The sequence below is a fragment of the Myotis daubentonii genome, chromosome 10, assembly GCF_963259705.1.
Source record: "Myotis daubentonii chromosome 10, mMyoDau2.1, whole genome shotgun sequence".
Classification (NCBI taxonomy): domain Eukaryota; kingdom Metazoa; phylum Chordata; class Mammalia; order Chiroptera; family Vespertilionidae; genus Myotis; species Myotis daubentonii.
In genome coordinates this window covers 85,076,670-85,095,519 of record NC_081849.1, presented here as the reverse complement: position 1 = coordinate 85,095,519, position 18,850 = coordinate 85,076,670, and the positions used below count along the sequence as shown (strand labels likewise).

The 18,850-nt window shown below is 59.3% G+C and overlaps 1 protein-coding gene across 1 annotated transcript in view; it reads left to right on the top strand.

Annotated features, from left to right (window-relative positions):
- VWC2 (von Willebrand factor C domain containing 2) overlaps window positions 1-18,850 on the top strand; it is a 31,965-nt gene that overhangs the window by 10,172 nt on the left and 2,943 nt on the right. The window contains exon 3 of the mRNA XM_059655945.1: window positions 8,080-8,209. Within this exon, the coding sequence (XP_059511928.1) occupies window positions 8,080-8,209 (130 nt within the window). The remainder of the gene's footprint in view (window positions 1-8,079; window positions 8,210-18,850) is intronic.

Here is an 18,850-nt window from a genome sequence, read left to right as displayed (position 1 = left end):
GATGAAGGGGGCGGGGCCGACGCCAGGATGGGGGCAGAGGCACTCCTGGGCGGGGCCGATGAAGGGGGCGGGGCCGATGAAGGGGGCGGGGCCGACGCCAGGATGGGGGCAGAGGCACTCCTGGGCGGGGCCGATGAAGGGGGCGGGGCCAGCGCAGGCCCTGGGTGGGTTGAGCCACGTGCAGAGCCCAGTTCCTGCTTGCCCAGTGGTCCCTAAAAACCAAGTGGGATCCTTTTGCGTAAAGGGGTCCCAGGCTGGTGTCTGACAGGCAGACGCCCTCAGCAGCGATGCAGTCTCCACCCAGGCCGGGAAGAACCCCACACTCAGTGCTGGGGGGAAAGTGATGTCAAGATGAAATACAGGAAGAAAGGGTCCAAGACAAGAGCCCGCGGAGATGAGCAGCCAGAGGAGACCCAGCTGCGGGCGTAAAGGGAGCGTTTAATCCGCACAGAGAATCCGCGCCGGGGCAGGATGCATGGTGAACAACACGAGCGCACCCGAAACCCGCGTCAACTTTGGAAAAGAAACAGAGCTCGTATAAATGAACGACGTAATAATTGGATGAATGCTCACTGGAGGGTGGGATGGTGAGTTTGGGAAAGATCGTAGATAATATAGTGACCCAGCAGGGATTGGAGTGGGCCAGAGTGAAACACAGACAGAGGCGGAGCATGCGAGATGCTTCCATACTTGGAGGACAGAGAGACAGGACCGAATGCACATCAGCTTAGAGCTCTGGACACGGGAGGACGGCGAGAGCGAGAGCGCGGGAGAAGTGGGGAGGGGCCGCCCCAGACTTTCTCGTTGAAACACCACTATTTTCTTTCGTTTTTTTGTTTCGTTAATCCTCACCGGAGGATATTTTTAAAAATTGATTTTTAGAGAGAGTGGAAGGGAGGAGGAGAGAGAGAAACACCGGTGAGCAAGAAACATATTGATTGGTTGCCTCCTGCACGTGCTGTGACCAGGGCGGGGAATCGAGCCTGCAACCAAGGTACATGCCCTCGGCTGGAATCGAACCTGGGACCCTTCAGTCTGCGGGCTGATGCTCTATCCACTGAGCCACACCAGCTCGGGTGAAAGACCACTGTTTTCTAAATCAGGAATCCCAGTGAATCTAAAGGAAGATACATGAACATACACCCACACCTCCCGTATCACAGTGAGGCTGCACAGCATCAAAGGCAGGAAAGATTCTAAGAACAAAAAGAGAGAAAAGACTTTACCTGCACAATCACAGTAAGTAGGTGGTCAGCTGACATCTTGTCAACAGGAGAAAAGCCCAAGCAGTGGGAGAACATCCTTAAAGAACAAAGAGAAAATACGAGTCAATCCGATTTAAATACCCAGCAAAACTCTTTCAGGAATGAGTTTGAACAATGATATTTTCGTTTTCTTTTTTAAAAATATATTTTATTGATTTTTTTACAGAGAGGAAGGGAGAGGGATAGAGAGTTAGAAACATCGATGAGAGAGAAATATCAATTCAGCTGCCTCCTGCACACCCCCTACTGGGAATGTGCCCGCAACCAAGGCACATGCCCTTGACTGGAATCGAACCTGGGACCCTTCAGCCTGTAGGCGACGCTCTATCCACTGAGCCAAACCGGTTAGAGCTGAACAATGATATTTTCACAAAAACAGGGAGCATACCTCCAAAAGTCCTTTACTGACACGACTCAAAGTGCAGCCTGAAGGCTGAGATTGGGAAGGAGCAGGTCTCAGAAGCAGAGTCACGGAGTCAGGGAGGACTGGGATGAACGCTGTTGGTCAGTGAGCCACAGAGCTGCTTCTCCACGCGGCCACGGTGGCCGGCAGCGGGCGGTGGGCAGTCTGTGCAGACCTGTCTGTTGGTCACAACTGGGGCTGGGGTGGGGGAGGTTACTGACATCTGCTGGGCAGAAGCCAGATGTGCTGGTGAAACCCTGCAGGATGCAGAGCAGCTCCCGCATCAGCGAGGAGGGCTGGCGTTGACACCCGACGAGACTAAATCTGGGGGGGCTTCATGGTGGTGACGCCTAACTGGAGGTGGACCCAATGTTTCTGAGCTTTGCGAGGGTTGGTGTGTTTTGCACTGAATTTTGAGTTGAGAAAACTATCTTTAAAGCATTTTTAAAAATATATTTTTATTGATTTCAGAGAGGAAGGGAGAGGGAGAGATAGACACATCAACGATGAGAAAGAATCATTGATCGGCTGCCTCCTGCACGCCCCACATTGGGAATTGAGCCTGTATCCCAGGCATGTGCCCTGACCAGGAATCGAACCATGACCTCCTGGTTCATAGGTCGACATTCAACCAACCACTGAGCCACACCGGCTGGGTGAGAAATTTATCTTTAAACACACAGGCAATCCCATTAAATACAATTTTTAACTGTTTTGGGAAAAAAGTTACTGGGGCCAGCTCAGCTTTAGGCAAAAATCCTGAAACCGGTGAACATTCTCAAAGGCCCTTCTGTTGTCCGGGGCCACTGGTCAGAGATACCCCCAAGTCTGGTCGGCCATGAGCGATGGCTCCCACGCCTCCTGTGGGAAAACGCAGAGCTGCCGGCAAGGAGGGCTCCTGGCCGCTTCTCCCGCCCTGGCTCCCTGGGCAGCTCCGCAGTGAACAGTGCGGCGCAGGCCACCAGAAAGGCCTGCAGGCATCCTTCCCCCTCCCGCCTGGCTGCCGCGCTCGTGTGCACTCCTTCGCCGGCTGACAGCTCCTCGCTTAGGTGTTTTACTTTCAAATCTCAGTCCTTTCGGTCAGTGTAGCTCAGTGTTTTTGTCTGAGGAGGCTTGGACCAGAACCCACGCACATTAGTGTCAAGCAAGTCACAACTCGCCTTCGTTCATTTCCGTTACGGTGTCGGGAGCCATCGCTCTGCTCCCGGTCACAGTCCTGCCTTGTGGGCAGTTGCGTCCCGGGGACACGGGAGCCTGGCCAGTGGACAGGCCGCCCTGAGCACCTTCGCTGGCCCGGCTGGGAGGTCAGCCAGGCGGTCACGCGCGCAGACGTGTCAGGCGGGCAGGTTGGAAGGGAAGTGATTCTGACAAGCAGGGCCCTCCCCCGGGGCCTGCGAGGAGCAGAGGCTGCTGAGCCCCAGGGAGGAACTGTGCTCTGATGCGAACCTCTCAGCGCGGGTCACCTCCCAGCAGAGCCCCGTCCCCCCCCCCCCCCCCCGGCTTCCCATGCCCCCAGGAAACAGCTCATCTTGCTCCTCCGGGGCGGGGGCGACACGACTCAGTGGTCATCTCTCGGAGACCAGGCACCGGTGTGTCCTGTGCAGGCAGAGCTGGCCGGGCCCTTTCCTGGGAGGGAGCCTGTGGTGGGAGGGCCATCAGGACCTGGAGATGCCGGGGGGCGTCCTGTTGTGATTTCAGGGAGCTCGGGGAGGGGCTCCGCGCCAACCAGCAGTGCGGGGTGACGGTGTGAGCCAGCGATGCCCGCCGCCGGCTCGGGCCCCGGTCCAGCATCCGCCGGGCAATTGGCAGCTGAGGCGCCCTGAAGGGAGACGCCCAGCTCCGACCTCAGATGGCGTCCAGACGGCGCCCAGGAAGCCGCTCTAGCGCTGGGCATCTCAGCCCGGACCCCGGAGCCCGGCCAGCTTTGGGCAAAGGAGGTGGACTCACACCTTTGGCTGTCTTCCCCACGCCCTGCCTGAGCTGTCGCTGCCATCTCAGATGGAGGGTGCCCAGAGGAGGAGCCGCTGTTGTGTGTGTGTGTGCATGTGTGTGCATGTGTGTGCATGTGTGTGTCTGTCTGCGTGTGTGTCTCTGTGCGTGTCTCTGTGTGCGTGTGCATGTGTGTCTCTGTGTGTCTGCATGTGTCTGTGTGTGCGTGTGTGTCTGCATGTGTGTCTGCGTGTGTCTCTGCATGTATGTGTGTCTGTGTGTGTCTGCGTGTGTGCATGTGTGTGTCTCTGCGTGTCTGTGTGTGTCTGTGTGTGTGTCTGTGTGTGTCTATGTGTGTGCATGTGTGTGTCTGTGTGTCTGTGTGTGTGCCTGTGTGTGTCTCTGCGTGTCTGTGTCTGTGTGTGTCTCTGTGCGTGTCTCTGTGCGTGTCTCTGTGTGTGCATGTGTGTGTCTGTGTGTCTGCGTGTGTGTCTGCGTGTGTGTCTGCGTGTGTGTCTGCGTGTGTGTCTGTGTGTGTCTGTGTGTCTGCGTGTATGTGTGTGTCTGTGTGTGTGTCTCTGTGTGTGTGTCTGTGTGTGTCTCTGTGTGTCTCTGCGTGTATGTGTCTCTCTCTGTGTGCATGCGTGTGCATGTGTGTGCCTGCGTGTCTGTGTGTGTCTCTGCGTGTCTGTGCGTGTCTGTGTGTGTCTGTGTGTGTCTGTGTGTGTGTGTGTGTGTGTTAGGAAGAGGTGTGCATATCAGATGCAATGTCCTGTTTGTTTCTGTTTTGCCGCAGTCCCCACTGCTCTCTATTACGGCACCGAGTTCACTGTCCCATCTTATATGCGGAGTCCCTGAAAGAACTTGACTTTGTGACCCCCCCGAGAGATCCCAGCCTCGTAGGCCACCCTCACACCCCTCGTTTAAAAGCCTACTCTTTGGAAGACATTTAATTTTGGTTATTTACCTTTTCAGTGAAAATCAAGCCCTTTTCTTTCTCCCAAGTATTGCCTATCTCTAACGACCCTTTATTCTAAATCTAAAACAGATGGGTTTAGATCTTCCCACTTGTTTAACATGTGGAGTTTGTCTCCCCCTGCCCCCAGTCTGCTCCAGATAAGTGTGCCCTGTTGACATCGCATCCCTTCTGTTGGGGAATTAGCTTAGGGATCTATGAGTGAGAACAGCATCTATTAAACTATTAACTCCGCCAAGGCCTCACCATGGCCCGGCTTCCCAGGGGGAGGGGGAGGGGAGAAGACGCCCCTCCCTGCTTGGGGCCAGTGTCCAGGTGGAGCTGAGCCAGGCTGAGTGCTGCCGGTGGCCCCTGGGTGCTCCCCAAATTCCTCCCCTCTGTCCTGCTCTGTGTGCCTCTGGCCAGGGTGGGGGTGGGGGCGGAGGGCACACATCTGATTCTACGGCAAAAATACGGGTGCAGGTGGCGTCTCGGTCAGCGCAAGCTGCCCTAACAGCCAGGGGAGCGGCCCAAACCACAGGCATTTACCTTCGCCGCTTCGGGGATCAAGGTGCTGGCCGGTGGGGTTCTGAGAGGACCCCTTCCCCTGTGTCTGGGCCTCCCCATGGTGGAGAGAAAGCAGAGAGATCTGCAGCCGCTTCCTCTTCCCAGGAGGGCGCCATCCCAGCCGGAGGCTCACCGTCATGGCCTCACCTGCCTCTGATTGTCTCTGATGCGCTCCCCGAGGCCCCACCTGCAAATGCCCTGCCATTGGGAGCTGGGCTCCAACCACGGACTCGCGGCAGCAGGCCGAGCGCTTGGCTGCCCGTGGTCTGGCTGTTCCCCCAGCACCTGTGTCCCCAGGAGCTGACGGGGCCTGGAGCCCCGCCCTGGGGAGCCCTCCTCATGCCCTTCACAGCTGTTGGCCAGCACGCGTGCCTCACCCCTGCTCACCCCTCCTCAGTGAGCCCCTGCCCGAGATTAGTCACAGGAGGCCTCGTGAGTTATTGGGGGGGGTCTCGCGGAGAGCCGTGGGCCTGACAGCTCCCTGTGCCTCTGCCAGTGCTGGGGGACTGTCTCCTTCCTGGGCCTGGGAGCTGACAGCTTCTGGAGACAGTTCTTAATTAAGTCCCTTTGTGTGCAGATCCCTTCGCCGACAGGATGAAAAGACAAAGAGAACCACAAGAAAGTCTTATAAGAGTGCAGGCTCTGTTGGCTGGCAGGCGCAGCTGGTACCGGGCTGGGGGGCGGCTGCTTGGGAGTCACCCCTCCGTGGAGGAGGGGATTGAGGGGTGCAGGGTCCAGGTCTGTGCTAGCCCGAGTGAGGGAGGAGGATGACACAGCACTGGGAGCCCAGGATGCAGGCTGCAGGGTGGGGAGGAGGCCTCGGGGTGAGGAGGGAGGCCTCGGGGTGGGGAGGGAGGCCGCGGGGTGGGGAGGGAGGCCGTGGGGTGAGGAGGGAGGCCGCGGGGTGGGGAGGGGAGCCGCGGGGTGGGGAGGGGGGCCGCGGGGTGGGGAGGGGGGCCGCGGGGTGGGGAGGGGGGCCGCGAGGTGGGGAGGGGGGCCGCGGGGTGGGGAGGGGGGCCGCGGCGTGGGGAGGGGGGCCGCGGGGTGGGGAGGGGAGCCGCGGGGTGGGGAGGGGGGCCGCGGGGTGGGGAGGGGGGCCGCGGGGTGAGGAGGGGGGCCGCGGGGTGGGGAGGGGGGCCGCGGCGTGGGGAGGGGGGCCGCGGGGTGGGGAGGGAGGCCGCGGGGTGGGGAGGCAGGCGCAGTGTCTCCTGTCCCTGCGGACCCGCTCGGTTTGGAGATGGAGCTTGGAGATGCCGCGGGCTGGTTTGATGAGACAGTTTGAGGTCAGGAACCTGAGCCGGGCTGGGAGATGCAGTCTGAGGCGCCTGTTGAAAGGAAGCGTGACCTGCATACACACTCCAGGCTCCCGGGCGAGGGAGGGGCTGGGGGAGTGGGCAGTGGGGCCGGGACAGACCTGAGATGGTACCTGAGTGGCCGGAGGGCTGTGCAGACCCGGTTCGGCGGGCGCCCCGACCTGCCAGGCGGACTCCTGGCCGTTCCCAGCCTGCGGGTGGCTTTTCGCTCCGGGGGGAGCAGAGCGGACCCAGCCCCTGTGCCTCCCGGCCCCCAGGCCACTGTCCAGGTGATCAGAGCCCAGGTGTGACCAGAAGGGGGCCTGGGACTTCCTGCTGCACCTGCTCTGGGCGCTGGCACCTGCGGGAGACGGGCTCCGGCTGCAAAGGGCACGTTCGCCCTCTGGTGACCAAACGGTGACATGACGCCGGCTGCCACCGGTTTCTCAGCTGGGATCCCGGGCCTCGCCTCGCGTGGGGGTGAATGTGGACACAGCCCTCAGATGCAGCCGCCGCCGTCTTCAGGGTCAGGCCCCTTTGGGGGGAGCCTTCGTCCTCCGCGATTTCACTCCGGGGGCCCCCCTGGGGGCCTCAGGTCTCCAACCTGCACCCGAGGCCTGGGTGTCAGCCCTGCCACGCGGGGCTCCCTACAGGACACAGGCCTGGCTGGCGGGACTGCCCGGGAGGGAGTTTAATGTTCATTTACCTCCCTGAGTGCAAACATGGGCCTCCTGGGGATGGCCCCCTGCAGAGCCAGGCCCTCGGAGGTCGGTGTCCTTGTCCACCTGGGGCCCACGGGGGAGGCCGCTGTGGGAGGCCTCGGGGTGCCGGTGGCGCCCGGAACCCCAGTCAGCCCGGCCCCCAGCAGGTCTCCGCGGCCTCACCCACAGCCCGTGGCAGCTCTGCTTCTGGGGGCCGGTCCCCACGGGCCGGGTCTCCTGTGTCCTAGGTAGGCCGGACAGATGGACAGATGGGGTGCGGTGGCCCCTAGGAAAGGCGCCTCCCGCCCGCTGTGCCCGCCCGGCCGCCCTTCCAGGCACAGCCCTGAGGCTGAGGCTGCACCGCACAGAGAAGGGCAGGGTCCCACGGGGTGACGGGGCAGGGCCCACGCACTGGACGCCAGGAGCCGCCCTCGGGCTCAGCCTCCGGGCAGTGAGCACACACCCCGCAGGGGGAGTTGGGGGCCCACGGGCTACGGGGCGGGGGGAGACTGCTCAGGCAGCTCCTGACTCAGTTTCCCTCCCGCCTCTGCCCCCCCCCCCACTGTCTTCCTCGGGCGCTCGCCAGGATGCTGTGGGCTGGGTGGGGGCACAGGGGCCGGGGGAAGGGGCTTGTCCTGTCCGCATGCTGAGTGGCAGGTGCTCCGTGGGCCGCAGGCTTTGGGCAATGTTTGCCCAAACCACAGCGTGTCTGCCAGAGCCTGATGGGCTGCCCGCTGGGAGCTGAGAGGGGAGAGACCAGGCCCACCTGTGTCTGCAGCCCAGGGCCCCGCACCCCGGGTCTGTGCCCCCTGAAAACCACGTGCCTAGGACACGGGCTGTCTTCCCAGCGTCTGCGGGAGAGGGCAGGTGCATGTGGGGCTAGGGGGGACGAGGGGCGGAGACACAGGCGTGTGTGGAGGGTGGGGTGCGGGAAGGACAGACGCCCTGACTGTGGCTTGTGTTGCAGGTGTCCCCATGCGAGCGCTGCCGCTGCGAGGCCAGTGGGGAGGTGCTGTGCTCCGTGTCCGCGTGTCCCCAGACCGAGTGCGTGGACCCCGTGTACGAGCCTGACCAGTGCTGCCCCATCTGCAAAAACGGTAGGTGGCGCACGTCCACCGCAGGGTGCACATCAGCGGGGTGCGCCTCCGTGCGCCCCGCCACCCAGAGTTCCCCCGTATTTCCCGGCGTGAAAGGTGTGGATGCGGGAGGGGCCAGGTGTCCACACAGCAGGTGCACGTCTCTGTGACCTCCAGGCCCCGGGCTGGGAGCCGCCCAGTAGGAGGTAGGAGTTCTATGGTGTTGTTGTCCTTGTTGTTGTTTTTTTTAAAATATATTTTGTTGATTTTTTACAGAGAGGAAGGGAGAGGGATAGAGAGTTAGAAACATCGATGAGAGAGAAACATTGATCAGCTGCCTCCTGCACATCTCCCACTGGGGATGTGCCCGCAGCCAAGGTACATGCCCTTGACCGGAATCGAACCTGGGACCCTTGAGTCTGCAGGCCGATGCTCTATCCACTGAGCCACACCGGTCAGGGCTCCTTGTTGTTTTTTAAATATATTTTTATTGATTTCAGAGAGGAAGGGAGAGGGAGAGAGAGGAACATCCATGATGAGAGTCACTGATCGGCTGCCTCCTGCAGGCCCCCCACGGGGACGGAGCCCGCACTTGGGCCTCTGCCCCGACCCGAATGGAACCGTGACCTCCTGGTTCCCAGGCCAACACCCAACCACGGAGCCTTGGCTTCCAGCCCGCTCCAGTCGTCTTCTCACCTTGAAAGGGTAAACAGTTTGGAATTCTTGGTACAATTTTTGCTTGAAAAGTGAAGACAGTTTCTATGAGAACGAGCGCTCTGCAGGGATTGAGTGGGACTGGTGACTAAGTCGCTGCCGCTGTGCGTGCTGCTCCCACACAGAGCGCCCCCACACAGAGCGCCCCCGCACAGAGTGCCCCCACACAGAGCGCCCCCACACAGAGCGCCCCCACACAGAGCGCCCCCACTCAGAGCGCCCCCACACAGAGAGCCCCCACACAGAGAGCCCCCACTCAGAGCGCCCCCACACAGAGCGCCCCCACACAGAGCGCCCCCACACAGAGCGCCCCCACTCAGAGCGCCCCCACACAGAGCGCCCCCACTCAGAGCGCCCCCACACAGAGCGCCCCCACACAGAGCGCCCCCACTCAGAGCGCCCCCACACAGAGAGCCCCCGCACAGAGCGCCCCCACAAAACACAATTACACGCCGGCAGCTCACAGGTTACGGGACATCAACAACGGCGCCTTCTGTGACAGTAAATGCTCAGGCGGACGTGGCTGAGGGGACTGGGGCGGTCGGGCTGGTGACCACCGTGGGGGCGCGGCCTCTGCCCTCCCTCCCACGCCCTGACCCGCGCGTTAAACAGCTCTTCCCCCGATGGAGGGGAATCGCCGCCCCCTCGCAGCTGCCAGAGTCGCTTCCTCAGACCAGCAAACATCTGAGGCCAGGAAAGCCTGGAACATAAATAAATGATCACTAAGCAAACGCGACTTCGTGTTCGCTCGGGTGGCTTGCGTGGCTCCCTCTCGAGGGTTTTCTCTTGATAAAGTGGATGCTTAGTGGCCGTGTCTTTGTTTCCCCCGAGATGTGAGCGGGGGTGTCAGGCTGACCTTCGAGGTTCCCGGTCTCTCTGGTGGTGGGTGCCTGCAGAGGTGAGGTCCCAGGCCCGTCCCACCTGACCCCTCCGTCCGGGCTGCCCTGGGGACGTGGGTGATCAGAGGTCCCAGGTCTGCACGCGGGCGCCCACCGCTCCTGCACGTGGAGGGGACCCACGGGGCCTGCGGGCCTGGCTCCGACTCTCCAAGGGGAACGGCACCCCCGGGGCGCGCCGGTGACAAGGGTGGGCGGCCCGCAGCCTCGCTGCCGCCGGGTGGCGGTTATCCACGGCCTTACTTCCACCAGGAAACCCAGGTGGCTGCTTTGGGGAGAAAATGAAAACGTATGTAACATTTTTAAGACAAATGCTGAGAACTCAGATTATGAGAAGCAAGTTCATGGGGAATATGTGAGACGCACGGCTAAGAATTAGAGTGTGTGTTTTCCCTCCTGTGTATTTCAAAGAAGAGGATAAGATCACAATTTAACCACACGTGGTGAGCTGGACAGAACTGCATGGTGTGTGTCTATGTGTGCCTAAGATCTGTGCATGTGTGTGCACGTGTATGTGCATGTGTGTCTCTGTGTGAGTGTGTGTGCACCTGAGTGCACATGTGTGTCTGTGCATGTGTGTGAGTCATATGAAGATCCTTCTCACCAGGAAAGGCTGGCTCCTATATGGCCTCACGTCAAATCTTTCCAAAATTAAGAGCCGCTGTTCATCACACAATGGTGTTGAGCTGGTGCAAAGCAGCCAGCCCACGTATTTGGAAAAGCATACATGCAAGGCATGTATCTGGCGAATGACTCCACAGTCCCAACACGCCAGAACCGAGTGGAGAGATAAAGAGAGAACTGCAAAGCGGAGTCCCCGCTCTCTTTGGACCCATGTCCTCCTGGGCCTGCTGCTCAGGGGGACAAATTCCAACCGAGTTTCAGGTCCTGGGGCCACCCGCCCCTCCCCCCCCTGTCCCACAACTGTAAGTTCTGTGGCCCGGCTGCTCCCGGGACAAAGACGCCGCAGGAAAACGGGGGCTCCCGTGAGTGGGATCGAAGGGTGCGGACTGCAGTGGCCGTGAGGCGTCAGAGGAGCGTGGAGGAGGGACCGGACAGCACGCCATCTGAGCGCCTTGTGTCTGAGCAGGACTGTGGGGGCGACCTAACCCAACGGGCTCTGTGGCTGTTCTGTTGAATGTTTGGTCTCTTTGCTGATTTTCGGAGTGGAGTCTGTGTGTGGTGTCTGCGTGTGTGCGTGCATGTGTGTGTGCACACATGTGGGCTGGCGTGTGGGCTGACATACTGCTGTTATAAGAGGAGGCGCTTGGTACTGACTTCACTGCGGGTGCAAAGGTGAATCGGGTGCGTGGCCCCTGCCCCAGAAGCTCACCGACCGCGGCCCTGCCAACAGCGGTGTCTGTGCGTCACTGAAGGAAGAGGACGGGGCGGGGGCCCCAGTAACATCGTGGTGAACACGCGTGGGTGGGGCCGCTGTTGGCCCTGGAATGACTTCATTGGGATGAACCCAGCAGTGACGCGATTGGGTCAAAGGCGGGACCTTTTTCTGATTCTGATCCGTAGAACCTGCTGTGCCACGAGGGTGCCACTCACAGCGTCCGGTGTGACGACGCACTCGCTGCCCTTCGTGAGTCGGTGCGGAGCGGCGCTCGGGGCCAGTGTGACACAGCAGCGTCTCCGGCGCTGTTCTGCGTGCACAGGCTCAGTGCCCTTAACAGAGCGCGCACGCTCTTGGTGTCTGAGAGCCGCTGGGGCGGGAAGAGCTATCGCACGCCCTGGGGGACCAGGAGGCCTTGGGGTGGCCTGCCCTGAACCCACCACTTCTCAGCACCCCCAGGGTGGGCGTCGGGGTGCAGACTGGCTCCCTGGCTGTGCCCGCTGCAGCCTGGCTTTTACTCACAGCCATTGACGCTGGCGAGCATTCTGGCCGCCCCCAGCTCGCCCATCACGCTGCCCGCCGGGTGCGCCTCCTCGCCCGCTGCAGGCGCGTCGCCTCCGGATCTGGCTCAGCTGGGCCCCGGCCCCTCCGCTCTCCAAGGATTCGCACGTTAACCAACGGCACCAGGCCCAGCGCTGCGCCCCGCGTGTCTGGCTCCTTCTCCGGCCGCTGGAATGAGCATCTCCCCAGACTCCCGTGCTCACTGCAGGCCGCGCCTCGCCCCACCGCCGGTCACAGCTGCCTCGGGGAGATGACTCCTGGTTAGCTGTTCTCGGTCCCGCTGCTGCCTGGGGCCATGTTTCCAGCCCGAGGCGGCGTGCGGTCTTCTCCCGTGCCCTCGGCCTCCGAGCGTTGTTCTGGCGTCGGAAGCACGTCAGCGGAGAGTGTGGTGCGTGCAGCGGCCACTTGCTTTCCTGTGACCGCTCAGCTCGCCCTGCTGGGCCCCCTTCTCAGAACCACGGGAGGAAATCGGGGACTCCCTCCCTCTCTTCTGTCCTTGCAAGTTGTAGGGTTTGGGTTTATTTTCCTTCACAATTTAAAGACGTCGTTACTGAGTAGGAGTCTCAGAACCGAGGAGCAGCTGTTTGCTTTAGAAAGGCCGCTCTGTGGGCGCCAGGGGCTGGGCGCTGCTGGAGTTCTCCGACCCCCTGCTCTCTGGGCCCCAGCCCCTGTGGGATGTCCTGGGTGAGGGTCACCTTGTCTGATCACTGGGGTTCCTGTCCACTGGCTGGTGGTAGTGTTCCGGGCTGGCGTTATTCCCGCCTTCCGGAAAGTGTGTGCAGCCCGGTCCCCAGGAGGCGCTGTCTGTCACGCCCGGTGCAGGGACGTGCGCCTGTCGCGTCCTCAGGGAATACGCTCTCCTCTTCTGCTGGAAGCTGCTCTGGCTCCGGGGAGGTGCCCGCGGCCTGCTGCCCTGTGGCTCCCACAGCTTGATCGTCTTCGGGGTGACGGTGTTTTCACTCTGACTGCTCTTTGGAATTGTCACCATGGACTTCAATGTGGATTTCCTTTCATTGAAATGTTACCCTTTGCTTTTGGAATGTTGATATTTTATTTATTTATTTTTATATTTTCATTGATTTCAGAGAGGAAAGGAGAGGGAGAGAGAGAAACATCAGTGATGACAGAGAATCATGGATCAGCTGCTTCCCACGCACCCCCTACTGGGGATCAAGCCCATAAGCCACAGCCCACAACCCGGGCTTGTGCCCTGACCCGGAACCTAACGGTGACCCCCTGGTCCACAGGCCGATGCTCAGCCACCAGCCACACTGGCTGGCTGCAGTGTTGATAGTTTACGTGTTCTGTTTTTTCAGTGGCAGCCATACAGAGGAGCACTCCCCCGTCTGTGCACAGGATTTCAGGGCGACACGCGAATGTTGTGTTTGTGTAACAGTCATTTCACCTGCAGGAGAGCTGCGTTTTCAGGGGAGAAACGCCATCTGAGCACCGCTCTCATGGGCAAAGGGCTGGATTTGTGCTGCGCGGGCCCTCACGGTGGAATCTATGGGGCAGATTTGGCTCAGCGTAAACAGACACCTAGTGACGAGGCTGCTGTCCACTGACACGGACACTGAGGCGGCAGGGCCTCCGGCTACTGGACGTGGGTGGGCACGGACGGGGGCTGAGCTTCTGCGACGGTGAACAACCCAACATCCTCTTCTGTCCACAAGATGGTCCAGCACTCATTACAGCATCCAGACGGCAAGGAAAGACTTGTTCAGAGAGAGGATCACGGGGGGGTGGGATGGTGGCAGACGGGAGACACCGTGACCAGGAGGCCTGCAGGCCTCGTCCGCTCGGCCGGTGGGCTCCTCTGAGGGATGGCGCCCAAGCAGGGGGAGCTGGGTGTGGGAAGTGGGGCGAAGGGGGCAGGATGGGGTAGGAGACCACAGGACACGTCTCCTGGGCCCAGCCTGTTCCGGGGGGAGGTGCTGAGCCCTCTGCTTCTCCAGCAGATGGTGTCCCAGCGTCCAGGGCCCCGGAGGGAAGCTAACACGGCTTCTTCTGAGTTGCCGGCATTGAAAACAATTCAGCTAACCGTGGAGGAAAAGGGAATTTGAAGGGTCTCCGCCTGCTCACGGGAAACGGGCACCCGTGTGTCTCCTCCCAGCCCTGCAGGAGGGAGGGAGCCTTTGCAGCCAGCGTTTCCAGAGTGCAGCAGGGTGTGTGCGCGCGTGTGTGCACGTGTGTGTGCATGTGTGCGTGCGTGCACGCGTGTGTGTGCATGTGTGGGGGGGGGCCTTGACCTCCAGATAAAATTCACGCTGGCGAGATATTCTCAAGTTGTATTAGCTTCTTGACAGTGAGCTTCCCAGTGGCCGTTAAGCTTCCCCCAGCCACATGCCCAGCCCTGGACGCTCCATTAGCCGCAGGGTTGAAAGTGGCAGGACAGAAAGTGGCCGTGCCCAGGGAGGCCCATCTCCCAGAGTTCCACGGAGAAGGACGTTTCCAGAATCGCCACTGCAGACCCGTCCGTCCTGAGTTGGAAATGTGCAGACTCCACCCAGTGGCAGTGTCAGGAGTAGAGACGCAGAAATGCTGAAGGTGGGGTGATGCGATTTGCCGAGGGACTGCATTGGGGCATGCGAGGTGCTCAGGTGAACTCCGGAGCTCAGCCCGGGCCGCTGCAGGAGGGGCCTGGTGTCTGTGGAGAAGAGTGTGGGCGGGCACAGCAGGATGGGGGCGGGACGAGCTAGGCGGTCAGGTTTGGATGTGTTGAGTTCTATACGCCAGCAGAGATCCATGGGACGTTGTCCAGCTGGTGGTTGGGGTGTGGAAGTCAGAGGGGGCGCCCAGACCAGGGAGGTGAATGTGGAAGTGACCTTTGGGTCATCCTGCCCAGAGGCCAGGTGTTGGCCTTGATCTTGGGTAAAGTCATTGGTTGACTGAGATCAGCAGCGGTCCCTGGGCCCTCGCTGGTGGGTAGGATTTGGGACTGAGGTGGGCTTGTTCTTCTCCCAGACGTTCCCCTCTGCTCCGTGACCAGGCTGTTCCGTGACCAGGGCTGTTCCGTGACCAGAGCTGCTCCGTGACCAGGGCTGTTCTGTGACCAGGGCCGCTCCGTGACCAGGGCTGCTCTGTGACCAGGGCTGCTCCATGACCAGAGCTGCTCCGTGACCAGGGCTGCTCCGTGACCAGGGCTGCTCCGTGACCAGGGCTGTTCCGTGACCAGGGCTGTTTATTCCATGACCAGGGCTGCTCCGTGGCCAGGGCTGCTCTGTGACCAGGGCTGCTCCGTGACCAGGGCTGTTTATTCCGTGACCAGGGCTGCTCCGTGACCAGGGCTGTTTATTCCGTGACCAGGGCTGTTTATTCCGTGACCAGGGCTGTTCCGTGACCAGGGCTGCTCTGTGACCAGGGCTGTTCCATGACCAGGGCTGCTCCGTGACCAGGGCTGTTCCATGACCAGGGCTTCTCCGTGACCAGGGCCGCTCTGTGACCAGGGCCGCTCCGTGACCAGGGCTGTTTATTCCATGACCAGGGCCGCTCCGTGACCAGGGCTGTTCCGTGACCAGGGCTGCTCTGTGACCAGGGCTGTTCCATGACCAGGGCCACTCCGTGGCCAGGGCTTCTCCGTGACCAGGGCTGCTCCATGACCAGGGCTGTTTATTCCGTGACCAGGGCCGCTCCGTGAGCAGGGCTGTTTATTCCATGACCAGGGCTGCTCCATGACCAGGGCTGTTTATTCCATGACCAGGGCTGTTTATTCCATGACCAGGGCTGTTCCGTGAGCAGGGCTGTTTATTCCATGACCAGGGCTGCTCCGTGACCAGGGCCGCTCCGTGACCAGGGCTGTTTATTCCATGACCAGGGCTGTTTATTCCATGACCAGGGCTGTTCCGTGAGCAGGGCTGTTTATTCCATGACCAGGGCTGCTCCGTGACCAGGGCCGCTCCGTGACCAGGGCTGTTTATTCCATGACCAGGGCTGTTTATTCCATGACCAGGGCTGTTCCGTGAGCAGGGCTGTTTATTCCATGACCAGGGCCGCTCCGTGACCAAGGCCGCTCCGTGAGCAGGGCTGTTTATTCCGTGACCAGGGCCGCTCCCTGAGCTGACATTCCGATTTGCTGATGATCTCCGTGGGTTCTGTGGGCCTTGGGCGGACGTCAAAGTTACTTGGTGCAGCTTATTGAGAGGTTCCAGTGCCTTCTATCTTTCTTCCTGGCGGCTAATTCGTTTCCAGGAGGGACTCTGCGGGAAGACAATCCCCCAATTACGTGGAGAGTGAACCTGGGCAGGAAGTGTCCCTCACACATGAAGAACCCCAGGCCGGAAGCAGATCCAGAGCTGAGAGGGGGACCCAGTGATGTCCGTGTGCCCAGCAGCAGGCGGGGGGGGGGGTGCGGGGGGAAGCTGAGTACCCCAAGGATTCGCTAGCCCTACTAAGTGTCAGAGTCTGTGCTGTGTGCTGAAGCATCAACAGAAAATACGCTGGGTTCTGCTCACAGGGCAGATGGAGCGGAAGTCCATGAAACTCCTGGTACAAATGCAAAAGACAGGAGACACGTGTGTATATGGACATAGAGTTTGCGTTGCTTTTGAAATATGTAGCCTCGTTTGAAAGAAAAACAAAGTCAAGTCCCTTAGGTTCAGAATGAAGAGAGAGGTGTAACCAGGGTAATGTCGGGCCGTTAGGCCGCAGGGACGCGGCCTGGCTAGGGCCCCCGGGGACTGTGCGATGGTCCCTATGGGGACCAGGGACGGGGAGAGTCGCTGTGGATGTCGCTGAGCCTGAAGGTCAGCAGCGTCCCTGCACAGGGACAGCCGGTCAGAAAGCGTAATAAGCCGGGCGACTGAGTGCTTCGTTGTCACCCGAAGGACGGATGAGACTGTCTGAATATTTTTACTCCCTTTTCCACGCTTAATTTGTTATAATGACCATTCGGTGTTAAACCCAAAGAAACACCAAACTGAAGCTTTTACAATGGCGTGATGACCAAATTCCTTATGTAAGAAATCAAAGGTCTTGCATTGCTTCAGAGGAAAATACAGCTCTTGGTCACCCATCCCTGGGGATGAAAGGGGAACTCGGCCCTGGTTGGGTGGCTCAGTGGTTGGAGCGCCGTCCAATGCACCAAAAAGTTGTGGGTTCCACCCCGGTCAGGGCGCCTGCAAGAGGCAACCAATGGACATCTCTCTCTCTCTCTCTTTCTCTCTTCTCCCCTCCCCCCCTCCTTCCCTCTATCTAATATCAATAAAAACATTAAACGGGAGCCTATAGACCAGTGGTTCTCAACCTTCCTAATGCCGCGACCCTTTAATACAGTTCCTCATGTTGTGGTGACTCCCAATTTCATTGTTACAAATTGAACATAATTAAAGCATAGTGATTAATCACAAAAACAATATGTAATTATATATGTGTTTTCCGATGGTCTTAGGCGACCCCTGTGAAAGGGTCGTTCGACCCCCGAAGGGCTCGCAACCCACAGGTTGAGAACCGCTGGCGTAGATGCTAGTGACCAGAAGCCAGAGAAAGGGACTTCGTTAGGTCGTCTGTTTTCATTCTGAGTTTAACCAAAGCCTGGGATGCTGTTCCCAGACTAATCCCATGTGGCACCAGGCCGTCACCCTTGACCTGGGTGGGGTATTTCATCCAGGTAACGAGAGAATTGTGTTCATGTCTATGAAACCAAACTGGTAACAGAGGATTGAAGAAGATACATTAAGAGAGAAATGTGTGGGTGGATGGTTTTCATTAATGTTTTTACTCTTCAAGTCATGCTTTTGTCTGCAGCTTTTATTCAAACCCTGTTTAAAAACTGTGATTACATGAGCCCAGAATTTATACAAATATTTTTGGGCTTGGCAAAATCTTCCAGAATTTTGATATACAAAACATATATGTATATGTGCACTCTGAGCAAGAAACCACACCACTCTTGATATGTGTAGTTTATTCTTCTCAGAGAGAATTTAGGTCACAGGTTCATACTACCTGTGTCCTGCCCTCGAACAACATTTGAAATACATGAGAATGTGTGCACAATTTACTGCTAAGGAATATAGCCAATAATCGCTGGAATTGTTAGCCTTTGAAGTCCAAGTCACTTGCTTTGTGTGACATGAGAAACTGGCTTTTCAGAGGATGACATGTGGCAACTATTGAAGTGAGTTGAGAACCTTAACAAAAATGGCCCAGTTCTTTTCAAATGTTTTGATTAAACATACTCCATAGAGATGGGAGGCCTCTAGACGAAGAATTGCTGCTGCGATGCTCATTGAGGGAAATTTAAGCAGCCGGAGCTCTGTGCGGCTCCGTGGGCGGGTAAATGGTCCCCAGGCCGCCTGCGTAATCCGACTTAATGACACGGAGACATTCTTGGATTGATTGCTGGAAACGTGTCTATCTTTTGCAAAAACTGTTATTAAAGCAAGGATGCCGGGCTATTTCTCTCCCACTGCGTGGACCCCTCGGAACACAGGGCCACCCCGGCTGCCTGTCAAGGCCCCTGCCTCCTTCCCACACGTGGCCCGCCCCCAGGGCAGGTGCCTGAACAGGGCGATTGCTCTTTGGTCGGTGGTAGCATCAGTCTCGGAAGTTCTTTTCTTACGTGGCTCGTGGATGGATCCACGTTTCTTTGCACACTGAATGCAAACTATTAGACTCGCCATCATGTTCTAGGACAGCGGTCGCCAACCCGGGTCCGCGGGCCACTGGTGGTCTGTGAGGCGCGCACGGTTGGCGACCGCTGTTCTAGAACTTTGGAGAAGAGGCTGCGGGCGCATCCCCCGCCCTGAGCGGGGAGAACTCTAGTGGCCGGGGAAGCCAGGGTTCTGGGCAGCACCTGCTTGACGGGGCGCCTCAGACCTGTCAGCCCCGAGTCTGGACCCTGCAGAGCTCGGCTCCGGCCGGGACACACCGTCAGCCAGTCAACCAGGACCTGGAGGGCGGGCTGCGGCCAGGCAGTCAGGCTGCCCACTGCCCACAGCAGCACGGATTGTGCTCCAGCAAAACCACGTGGAAGGTGAGAAGGAATGAATCCCTTTTCCCTGGACGATGGCTGCGGTCTTATCTCGAGGTAACACTGGTGGCTTGTCAGAGCTCAGGGAAGGATGAGGGTTAATTAGTAAGAGATGCGCATCGCTTGTGCGAAAGCAGACGCCAGGTTTGGGTCTCTTTTGCCAAATGAATTTCGCGTAAATT